This window comes from Vanessa atalanta, chromosome 7 (genome assembly GCF_905147765.1).
Source record: "Vanessa atalanta chromosome 7, ilVanAtal1.2, whole genome shotgun sequence".
NCBI lineage: Eukaryota > Metazoa > Arthropoda > Insecta > Lepidoptera > Nymphalidae > Vanessa > Vanessa atalanta.
In genome coordinates this window covers 4,326,547-4,340,047 of record NC_061877.1, presented here as the reverse complement: position 1 = coordinate 4,340,047, position 13,501 = coordinate 4,326,547, and the positions used below count along the sequence as shown (strand labels likewise).

At 30.6% G+C, this 13,501-nt stretch overlaps 1 protein-coding gene across 1 annotated transcript in view; it reads right to left on the bottom strand.

Annotated features, from left to right (window-relative positions):
- LOC125065210 (corticotropin-releasing factor-binding protein) overlaps positions 1–13,501 on the bottom strand; it is a 34,084-nt gene that overhangs the window by 14,905 nt on the left and 5,678 nt on the right. Inside the window, exon 2 of the mRNA XM_047672713.1 lies at positions 963–1,062. Within this exon, the coding sequence (XP_047528669.1) occupies positions 963–1,062 (100 nt within the window). The remainder of the gene's footprint in view (positions 1–962; positions 1,063–13,501) is intronic.

Genomic DNA, 13,501 nt, shown 5'->3' with positions numbered 1-13,501 from the left:
ATTTATATAGATTTTGATTTTTAAATATTATATAGTACGTAATAAATAAATGCATCTTGTAAATGGGACGATGTTGTGAGTATAATTTTTAAGACAAACTATATACCCAGCTTGTATTTAAATAACAAAGTTAGTTATGTAAAAAAATATTGTAAGTCAATTTCAAACTGTAATATAGCCTTACTATAAGTTCCTTGATTTTAAGACTTAAACGAAGTATTTATAAATCAATTATTACTCCTCTTATTATTTATGAATCATAACATGATGCATTACATAAAAAGAGGATGAGAATTGAGAACTTGATATAAAGTCACAGGTGGACAATCGTAGACAGCGAGGGGGGAAGTTATTTACCCTGGTTTGGGCATTGAGTAAGGGAGTTGAATATGAGTATTGATAGATGAAAAAGAAAGGTAAGAGAAGAGATTAATAGATTGTTTGAAAGATAATATGCATGCAAAATACATTGGCATGTGTGGTCTCGGATGACCGGAACGAATGGAGGTCGAAGACAAACTGCGACCCCAGGTAAGCTGGGAGAACGTTAATGATGATCATTTTTTTTTTTTAATATAATAACATTTTAATGTTTCTACTTAAACAATGATTGTACGATATTTAAATACATTATAATTTCAATAATTTAGTAGCTTCAACTTTTATTATATAATACAAAATATTATTAATATATATTTTTAACTATGTAGATGTATTTTTTTTTAAAAGAACAATCTAATCTTCAATGTATTTTGTAGTTTGTTACATAACTAGATATATAACTGACTCAAGAAAAACTATGTGCTGTTGTTGTTCTAATTCTAGCGATTTTTTTTTTAAATTTAAAATGACATTTGTGGTCTTTGATAGTTTTTAATTGAATTTTGGGATTATTTAATGTGTAGTTATAATCATTAAATAGCTATTATTCATAAATAATATTCATATATATTTAAACATACCTTCGGTGGGATCAATGATGCGATGTGTGGGTATCGGATAACGTCTCACCCTGGAAAACCAAGATGGCGCATGTCCTGGACTCCGTAGCCCTCTCCATGTCTTTAAAAAAGTTAATTTACATTAAAAACTATAAACAATAATATTCTTACTTATTTAAATATAAACATGAGAAACATTTTCGAAGACGTTTATTTTGGATATTTAAACTACATGTAAAAATATAAAATATAAAAATTTTTCAATTATTATGTATTAAATTTGATTAGATCGTTTTAAAAATCAAATTAATTGAATAATGATCAAATCAAAATAGATACTAATTACAAAATAACTAATTATCAGATATCTATATTTCTATCTTTCGAAAGATATATTACACTGTTCTATTGTACACCACATAGATATAAGAAAATTTGAATTATTTATCATAATAAACTCGTTTGTACAATGCAGCCGCCTTATGGCTTAATATCGACTGCTTTCAAACAACATTAGGTTTAGAAACTTACAATGAAAGACACGGACAGGTCAATAAAATGTTCATCTTAATTTAATATTTCATTATCATTCATATTCATTCACTCAATTGGGAACAAAAGACCAAAATCAATCCGGCAACGTTATCACGCCTGACAATTATTGGCGAGTAATATTTTTAAATATCTGACTTTATTATTTTCGCATGCAAAAGGTAATAACTCAAACGAATTATCTCTCGTAATATACGTGGCTTCGCCACAGTTATAATTGCATTTACTTTTAATTCGATCTGAAATTTGAAAATGGAATATTGAGTTCATTCTCGATACTTAAATGTAATTAAGCTCAAAAAAGTGTAAATAACGTGACATCACCTTTAAAAATTATGATGCATAGAATTACATACAGTTGCAAAAAAAATGCATGCAAAATGAGCATGTAGAATTTTACTTGCTCAAGTTTTCTATTTTATACAATGTTCTGCACTGAGGAAAATAGAACAAGCTTACTCGCTTATTATCAACTCAATAACAAATGTAGAAGACAAATAAGTCGTTACGTATATCGGGACCATTTGATAACGTCTATGTTCTAATTTTAAATTAGTAATCTATGATTGGTTGAAATTGGGTCTTTGTATCTTGTGATCTCTCTTGCCTCCTTAATGTATATACTTGGCATGTTTAAGTGTAAAAGGTCATATCCTATCTGTGGAATCTTTGAGCATTGTCTAATAGGACCCTTGAAGGGCCCTTCAACGAATACCTCTCAACACGTCCGCTAGAAGATTATAAATGATATCTTACATTGTCGAGTCATCAATTATTATCGACCTAAGGATTTAGTTATATTTGTCGATTCTTAAAATTAGAATATGAGTTTATAGTATTTTGCATAATTTGAACAAATAACGATATTAACGCGAATAATAAACATTTAATTGTGTCTATTTTTAGATGCACATGAAAGGAGTTTAAATAATCATCCATCTTTGTCACTCAGTAGCGCATAGTACTAGTATTGCAATAATTGTTTTGTGAATTCTGCTAATATAATGTGACTGTTTGGATATTTGTTAATAAATACTAGACAGATTTGGATGAAATTTTAAATAGAGATGGCTTACATAATACCTGCAGCGACTCACACGCGAAAAAAGGGCGCAGACGATAGCTGTATAATAATTTCCATATTTGCGTTTTTCACAGATTAAGTCCATGTTTTTTATGGCAATGGTGGAAAACTAATACGAGTAAATGACCAGCACCGGATGCCCATGGACATCAGCTACACTGAAAGGCTTACAGGTGCGTCTTGCTTCTTGAAGGTTCCAAAGTCGGTTCGTAAAACTGCGGCAAAAGTTGGTTACAAAGTGTAGTGCTAGTAGAAAATGTAATAAAGACGATATACTTATTCTGTTTACAAATACGTGAATTAAGTTAAACAACGTTATATCGCTGTGCGAACACGTTAATGCAGTGTCGAAAGTCACGCAAGAAACTCATTCAAACTGATATTAATGTAATTTTTTAGACTTTCCAGTTTGTGTCAGAAGCAAGTATCCTTTATGAAAACCTACAAAATATGTTTCTCTAAGTAACTTTCAACGTAAGGGTACAATAATTGTACGTGAAAGGCATATGAAGAGGATTCAAGAAATCCACTTTTGTGGGACCTTTCGAAAGGCAACATACATATATTATTATTCATATGAATATTTCTTGTTATCTATATTAATTCACTGGCTTTGTTTTTTTATACATACTTATATTCATGTGGTTTTTTTTTAAATTTATAGTATGATAAGCCAAATTTGTTATTTTTTTCTGGTTAGTTAGTTTTCCGCCATTGCCATAAAGCAGTTTCGATGCAAGCACAGGTCGTTTGAATCAGCTAAAGGTAGCTATAGACTAAAAGAAACTTGACAACGGATTGGCCTATTTTACAATGACCAAATCTACGTTTTAAAAACAATCGTATTCGTATTCGTATTTCAAATAAAATCAAAACCTCGTTATATTACATTTATACTAAAAAGATTCCCAATTCGAAATATAGAACCCATTTTATTCAATTACCCAGAACCCAGTTCTTCAATCGAGCTAGGTACTTTGATTGCGTAGGCTTTTATAATCAAACATACAGCATGTAAAATACGTTTGAGAAAATGTAAATGTATTACTTATTGCAAACGATGAATATTTCAAAGACTGATATTAAATATTTGATATTAAGCAGTATTCGAACTTTTAAGATAGAAATTAACTTATATCTATTTTTGTAACGATACGTATTCGTATAATTAAAATTATTTAATGTTTAATAGAAAGTGATGGCCTGGCATAACTACTAAATAATATTTTCAGTGTCGTTTTTGACGTTATAAGTATAAAACCGCTTTTAAAACATGTACCAGCCCTCATGTCACCAGTGGAGGCAACAAGACGAGGTGTTATGAATGGGCTTCTTTTAATAAATTACAAACAGTTGTAAAGCTTGTTTTTGTCATATGGAAAATGTTTTTTTTTTTTATGAAATATGTAGACGGACAGGTAATTGGGCTACCTGATGTTAAGTGGTCACCACCGCTTCTGATACTTTTGATAGCTTAAACTATCAGGTACATTGACTAGCTTACAGTACATATAAGAAAAATAAGCATGAAAAAACTTCAATGAAATGTAAAGATTAAATGGACGAATTTAGTAACGCGACAGATCACCAAATTGTGTAGAAGCGTTGAGTTGAGACCCAAACATTTAATATTTATTACAAGCAATTAATTAAAAAGATGTTTACATAATTAACACGTCACATATAAAATTCACAAAGACTCCACAAGAAACGGGTTTGTTAAGTAACGTACAGATTTTTAAATATTTTATGTAGTTAGTTAAAGAGGAATACGAATAAACTTAATTTTGTTACTAGGATAGAAATTTCCGAAAATGTGTTCCAAGCACACTTACTTATTGTTTCTGTTGAAATCATTTTTTACTTAATTGGGTTTATTTTATACTGATGGTTTTGGAAGAGCCTCTGCCATGAGTATTCTTATAAATACTGGAAGGTCTCATTACGTATTTTATCCCAATTCTAAATACTTTACACAATAATTGGTGGTATACATAAGACCAAGTTAAATCTTTTTATATTTTTTATCCTCTTTCATTGTTTTGGCGGCAGGGCTTTGTGCATCCACTCTGGGTATGTATCACCGACTAGTTAGGTATTCTGCCGCTAAACAACAATACTTTGAATTGGTATGTTCCGGTTTGGAGGGTAAACCAGTGTAACTATAGGTACAAGGGAGATAACAACATAATTTCCAAGGTTGGTGGCGCATAAGCGATGTAAGAAATGATTAATATTTCTCGCAGTGCTAATATAAATGGGCCGTGGTGACCACATAATGACAGGTGGCCCATTTGCCCGTCCACCTACCTACTACTTGAAAAAAGGGACTATAAGCAAACTATGATTATTAAGAGCTCTGCGTCAATCACATTTCTGTTTCCATGTTAGTCTTTGGTAGTTAATTTTTCCGTACCAGTTAAAGATACGCTCGTTATATGTATGTATTATGAATGGTAAAAGTCCATAAAACTTAGGGGATTCGAACTTTTACCATCATTCACTTGGTAAATCTTAGGATTTACATGTTAGGTTAGGTTAGGTTGGAATTCCAAAAGTCCGAAACAGTCGTCCCTTTATAATAAATACTTACAAAATTTACCAACTCATGTCGGTAAATCTTAGGTTTTACTGGAAAATCTGAAGATTTACCTTAGTTCGAGCTTTTACAGTAACATATATATTGATAGTATTCATATAACTTTATAATATAAATTCTTTGAAATACAACTGTACAATAGATAACGGGACACTACACGATTATAATTCTCAAAATGTACTAAATTCAAATATTCCTCGTGTAACATATAATTGATAATGTAAATGATGGTTGTATTTCTGGGATATGTATGTTCAATATTATTTAACAATTATATTGCGTTCTTATTTTGAAACAAAAAGAGTATTTGTAGTATTTGAATCTGTGATTTGAATTAAATTAAATTAATTACAATAAAACAACTTTTACTGGCTAACAAACTGTTAATACACTAGGTGAACTCGGGTTTTGTTCATTGTTACAATTCCTAAGTTTCACTTACACGATGGTTAATTAACATCGCCGACTTGTTTTCTTGAAAATCTACTTCTTGCACCTTATATTATACGTGTTATAAATACACGTATAATATAAGGCATTGCATGTATAAATTAATATATACCTAAATGTTAACCTAACATAGAGATTTCATTTATTTTTGTTTGACTTTTTTCTGCCTGGCATATATTAATCTCGTTTATTGCCAGGGTTTGCCTTTCAACTAAGCCTACTCCATTTTGCATGGTCTTTAGCGTCGTCTTGTGAGTCCATTGGCTCTCATCTCCTGCTTCACGACATCCAACCATCGCTTCCTTGGGCGCCCGGAAAAGCCTAGATCCAGGTAAAAACATATCAAAGCACTTTCCCCCGACATAGTCCTTAGGTCATTCAACTAATTGAGATTTAATTTTTTTATCGTGGTGCTGGCTACCATACCATCTTCCATAATATACTATAGATTGGACTTGTTATTTTTCATAGATATCCTTACCTTTTTTTCATAAAATAATATAGAAAATAAAGATAAATTTGCTATATAAACAAGCCAAGTAAGACAAGACTTGATACTTTAGTTAAAAAAACTCAGACACACACTACGATTAATATTTCCTCACAAGGCTCCTTACAAGCACTTATGAATTGTTATTTTACAAGGCTATACTAAATATAAAGCTGCCCTTTCCTATTGATAAGAACCGGCAAAAAAGGCAGTAGTTACTCAGCAAGTCGTTTCTTTACGCTACTTTAAACATATTTAGTAGTTATTTTAAAATAATAAATATTTTAATTATTATTGAGCAATAAATAATGCAAATCAATTATATAATAAAAAAATTAAAATGTAAACAATTTAAATGTAATAAAACTTGTCCTGTCAACGCATCCATGTTACTGTCGTCGGCATGAGACAAACGCAAATTAAATTAAAAAGGCGTGTCGGGTTATGACCGTTTTTTAAAATTCATTTTATAATTAAATCAATGCGTTACGGCCAGCGAACCAAAAATAAAATTATTTTAAACAATAACTTAAAAACACCGCAATTTAAATAAGAAACCTATAAATACTGTAGCAACTAAATTTAATAGCCGTAACGCAATCGACATCAACTTAAAGAGATTTACCAAGTGTGAAATTAATGCAAGTTACGATATATCGAATACATTTCTTAGTTCTACCTTTTAATATTTAATTAATATCTTAACGATAATGCACACTGATTCGTATCTTGCTAGCTTTTCCACTAAACCCAACATCCTGATTAATAATATAAATACGAATGTAAGTCAGTTCCTTACAATTTTTCCTCTTGACGCTTAACTCAATCGATACAAAATAGGATACATTATCTCTTATACATTTTCCTAAAACTTCCACAAATTTATCATCCACATCATTTTCAAACAACATTAACATGACAAAGCAAATGTTTAAGCGCGCAACCCGCCTTCAAGTCCTCTATAAATAAAGCAGTTCCATATTTCAAAGTAAAAACGTCCTTAATAAAAAAAGTATATACAGGGTGCAGCAGAGCCACTCCGTGCTTAATTAATATCCTCTAGACAAGTGACTATCGTTATATATACCCAAGGGAGGTAATTTTGCTACATGATTAGTGATGTAGAACATGATATCGTACATCCAGCAAGTCACTAACTGCTCAAATTGTTGTGATATTTTGGGACGATTTTAGCCTTTAAATTATTATTTGTAATATTTCTAGATTTATTTCATAATTTATTTGCTCTTTAAATTGTATAACATTGAACAGTTATATTATCTATATATAAATAGGCTAAGGCAAAACAGTTCAATGCCCTTTTCTCGTCTTTTTGTCAACCGTTAAAATTGATTGGTGATTTTTGCCGCTCGCGTTCCATATTGGAAAAAATGGCGCCCTGAAACAGTATTTTGACAATAAATCCTTTTTAATTCATTTTACTATGAAAATAATTAAGTAAATAATTTAATTAGAGCAAAAATTGTCTACGATATATTTAATCTACATTTTTTGTAGAATCAATAGGTTTAGCGTAAGAAGGTCGTATACTAAGATTCATCTACACCAACGCGTTTTCCGTATTTAGCAATACATTCTTTACTAAAAGTTCTCCTTACTAATTATATTAAAAATCATTGTAATAATTTAAGTTATATCGACTGAATGTATCTATATAAATATTGAAACTCAAAGTTATTTGTGTTATTGTCTATGGAAGCGGGATTAAGAATCTTTCATCAAAGTCAGAAAATAAATAATTGCTAACTAGGAGATTTCAAAATGCTGATTAGCAAATGCTAATTCAAAATGAATCTCTTACGAAAGACAAATTACACTACAGAGTCATCATTATATAAACAAACAATAATTAATACACACAACAGATCATTTATTTTATTGTATTTTATAAACAATCTAAATTGGTGAATAAGAGTAACTACTGAGTAGCCTACTACTAGCCTTGCCGGTTCTTCACAGTAGACTAAATTCTGATGCCTTAATTATTATATTTAATAATTAATAATTAGTGTAAGTCAACGATTCAAAAGTTATTTTACGAGCCTAGTAGAATAAATAATATTTTGATTTTGATTCAATGTTAATTTTAATGATAACACCATTTATTTTATAATTAGCTTGCTAATTACATATAAAACTTGAATATACATAATATTAATTAACAATGTAATATGAAAAAATTGTTATATTCAGTCTAATTATGCTTTTAATCTTGATTCTGATCCAGTTAGTTTTACTTGGTGGTAGGGCTTTGTGCTAGCCCGTCTGTTAGGTAGGTAGGTCTAGTAGGTTAATATCTACCCAGACTGGGTATATGTGGGTTGTCCCATTAATCAGATATTCTACTGCCAAACAACAGTACCCAGTATTGTTGTGTTCCGGTTGGAAGGGTGAATGAGTCGGTGTAACTACAGGTACAAGGGACATAATACATCTTACTTCCTAAGGTTGGTGGCACATTGGCGATGTAAAGAATGGTTAATATTTCTTACAGTGCCATTGTCTATGGGCGTATCACTAACCATCAGATGGCCCATTTGCTCGTCCGGCTACCTATATCATAAAAAAAAAACTAAAATGGGTTTTCCTTTGAATCAAAAATTAATTTTTCAAGTTGAAATAGTCATATTATTATTTTTTTTTTAATATTTTATAATATTCAGTTTTAACCACTAAACTTCCCACTGCTGGGCTAAGGCCTCCTCTCATTTTTTGGAGACGGTTTGGAGCATATACCGCCACGCTGCTTCATAGCGGGTTGGTGGATACACAAAGTGCAGAATTACGTTGAAATTAGACACATGCAGGTTTCCTCACATTATAAACACAAATTGAGCACATGAAAATTCAGTGGTGCTTGCCTGGGTTTGAACCCGCAATCATCGGTAAAGATGAACCCACTAACCACTGGGCCATCTGGGTTCTATACCGTACCACAATATTAAGCATTGATGTTTGACGGTGATGAGAGGGAACTACCCAAAGCTCTACAACCAAGTAATACAACGATCAACGCAAAGTTAAAATCTGTATTTAATATAAAAAACCTTTCACTTAGTAATCAGTTGTCAAAGATATATTAATGGTTTAGAAAGATCGTTGACAATAGTGTAAGATTTTTTGTTACTTGGGTCAACAAGTACTAACTATAATAGATATCGATTCAGTTATCTAAATTCAATGTATTCTTAAAGAATAAGGCTCACATTACGTCAACGCCCTTAAACGTTTTAGTGATAAAAATAGTGATTTCTGGAATGGACAAGGGCTAATATAATTTGGTGTAACTGGCGTTTAAATTTTTATACTGTGATAACGCATAACATTTATTTAAGCAAGGTAATATTGCTTTTGATAAAATATATACTAATATTATAAATAAAGTATCTCTGTCTGTTACTTCTTCAAGCTTAAACCGTTGAACCAATTCAGATGAACTTGGAAAATATTTGAGGAAATAATTTGAGTCCCGTGAAAGGACATAAGCTACTTTATTTAATTCACTCCTCGAGGGATTAAGTGAAGGGTGACGGTTTGTGTGCTATGGCACATAAGGTAGTTTCATAAATTTCGTGCGGGTAAACCCGCGGGTACAGCTAGTCATTGATAATACCGAATGAATGTGTTTACTTTTTCTTACGTAAATTAGTAAAAAGATAAAGTCAAGATCGGACGAATCTCTTTCAATGATAACTTAAGCCTGGACTTAGCGCATAAATAAAAAAAATTAACGCTATTTTATTATATTTTTACTACATAAAAGTTTTCGAATAAAATTATACAATAGATAGTCTTTCAAATCTTTGCCATTTATTTATTTTATATTCAAACGTAATCACTTCCGACCTTTTACTTTTATATAAAAAGCGTTTAATTCCCTCATAAGTGACAATTTCCTCTTAACCCTTATTATCAATAGCCACTTACTTTTCATGACATTTTTATCAGTTATCGCCCACCCTCTTAACAGGTCAGCCAATATAGGTTTTTTATATCAAACAGAAATGTGTCATGTGTATACTATACCTTGATTACTATTGAATTTAAGACTGTAGAAATGTTTTATAAATATAACAATATTCTTTTATAAGTTAAGCTTGAGTACATTTGTGATAATATCTAGTTAATAATTATATTATATATTTCAAAAGAAATTAATATGCTAGATTATTCAGGCTATATATTAAATAGTCGTTCAATATTTCACGTAAACGAGACCGTTGTTATTTGTTCGTGTTAAATAATCAAAAAGAAAAAATAGTAAAATATAATTACGAAATTAATAAAAAGAATAAGTCAAAAGTTTAATTTCTCTTGCTTTGAAATTCAACAAATACGATATCCGATATCTGAACTGTGTAAAAACTCTTTAATGAAATTTAAGCTTGATCACTTGGAAATTCATTTCAGAGCTCACTAACTTTCGACTTTTAAAAATTTTTGCTTTGTAATAATATTTAGATTTTATTTTAATTTATCTGAACAAACATCTACCGCATATAACAATGGTATATATTAATAATAAGGTTGTCCTGACCGATTTTGACGTCGGTGACAAATCTCATAGGAGACTAGCCAACAACACAGGAAATATAGTGCACAAATTCGCAAGCACAGGTGTACTTTCTATTCCCATACTCTCATAATCTGAAGGGACGGCAAATCCAATACGACTTGAAATACTTCAGATACAGGACCAACTGCTTTACATGCTTACCAAGATATAAGAATTTACACACTTTCAACTTCCAGACTCCGGGCCGCTACTGAGAATTTTCCACTGAAAACCCCAATATTTATTTATCAATGAGGTTTGAACCCGGGACCTCGGAATCTGCTGCCTTAAATACTATATAACCACTATACCAACGGGGCAGCCAAATTTGCACATTATGGCTTTACAAAAATTTACAGCGCGATATATAATAGGTATACATCGTGAGAAGCGTGCCTTCATCTAAAATATTGCAATGAAAATTAAATTAAACCATTTGGTACACGGATACATACTAAGCTAATAAAACAAAAGATCTGATAAACTGTTAACAAGAATTTTCAGTTACGTAATTTAGGCGTAATAAAATGGCTATACCACAAGCTGTCGTCGTAAATATGTCTATTGGTTGCTGTCATGTCATACGACAATTATTGCCAGAGAGCTTATGTCAAGACGATATTCTGTTGGCAATTCGTAATTACATTTAAATTTTGATGTGAAAATTGAAGATCGTTGAATTCAGTAGGTGAAACATAATGAAGCTTTTGTTTTATAACGTTTTATTCTCGTTTAATTTCGATGTTTGAAGAGGCAAAATAATATTAGGTTTGTATAGAAATGTACATTTTTATTTGTATAAAATATATATATGAAAACGTGAAACAAAAACATTGTACCCGTTTTATGAAAATTAACCAGACGGACGGTGTCTGAAATTTCTTAAAGTTTATATGGAAATGCATAAACGTATATGCAGATAGCTTATATTTAACAAAATGTGTATAAGAAATACACCAAATTAGTAAATAATTACACACACTGGCATACATTTGATACACACATACATACATATAAAAATATTTAATATGAAGCATTTCTAATTTACGTTTGATATATGCTGATCTATGACATGTTGATCTATGATGCTTCTTTTGAAATCTTTTGAATGTGTGTTGATGTCAGTGTGTGTTAAACAAGCATTATTAATAGTAATGATGCAAATCAAGAATAATCAGCTTTAATGCTGTTAGATCGTTACCTGTAACAATTTCCGTAGTCTATAATTTATCGACATTAGGAGAAACTCTTATTTAATTGTTATCAATTATTGCCAAATGATCTTTTTAAAATGACAATATGAATTTATTGTTTTTTGTTTTGCAGACTTGAGTCTAATATTGTATGTTATATTTATATATTTTTTTAAGTACTGGCATCTAAGAGCGTATGCTACCATGCAATTTCCAGCGAAAAAATTCGGCAACGGTCTAAGAATTTCCGATTCTCTGACTGATGACCGACGGGAACAATATTTGAAACCATTTCATAATTTTGATTTATATTTACTTATGTCGGTTCTCGATATAGATTAATTATTGTGTAAATGAATACTATCATCAGCTTATAATCAATCTCACAAGATTAAATCATAATTAATATTATTTAAAAATAATATTTTCTAAGAAACATTTCAAAACCACAAGTCAACTTCAGTTAAACTATAATTAATCTAAACTAAGAGACTAAAAATTATCAGGAATCATTCCGTTCAATTTCTATGTTAAGTGATAAATATTTTAATGACGATAGGATTACTTCATAGACTTAGTTGAAGAGATTAACTACCAATTACTGTAAAGATTGTCAAAGGCAGTTTTTCTAATCTGACTAAATAGTGAGCCCTCATTGGTCGTTTATTGCGTCATAGGTAACCATCGACCAATTAAATTAAAATGATTGAATATGAGTTTGATGTCTCGCCGTTTGAACTATACCTTATTATATACCTTATACTATACTAATATTTTGAAGAGATCAAATCTGCATGTTTTCTTTTAAATGCAACGGCACATAGTTTTCTTTTATAAATCATAATACAAGGAATTTCAATGTTTATGTATTTATTCGTGATAACAGGGTCACCTGTAGTCGTTGTTAGGCCGTGACGTCACTTATATTATGTAAAAAAGATAATATTTGTTTGGAAGAGTATGTTGTTGCTTACGTTTAAAGATAAATAACTCTGTTACGAGAATTCAAACAACGGTCAAATTGTTAAGTGTATATATATATATATATATATATATATATATATATATATAGTGTAAATAGTCTGTAAATATCTCACAACTGGCAAATATCTCCTATCTTTTGGCCTCTATTTCAACCTGACGCCCTATTTTTCTTAAATTGTTTCCATTCATTATTACATCGTCATAATCACATCCACAACATAGTGTGTAACGGTTTGAATCCACAACCTTAGAATTAGATTGACGTGTTATAGTGACTGAGCCATTTTATTTATGTGTTTATGAAGTAAGTTAAGAGGTGGTAAAAAAATCTACAATCAGACCCGGTCCTAACACAAGCTTAACGCTTATTAAGTAATTCCTCGAATCCTTGCAACGATGGTAATTACTCAGCAGAAACTTAGAAGTATTTTTTCTTTGGATATCTGATAGTCTTCAACATTTTTCTTAGTTCAGCTAGATAACTAGATAATAACTATCTCTAAGTCCTACTAAGCCCTTTGAGGTTTACTAAAAACGATCCTTTTTTTGAATCGCCTTTCCTTATTCGCTTATCGGCTTTCCTCGTTTGTTTGCTTTTCTTTTCTATACAGTATGAAAGGAAATTACAAAAA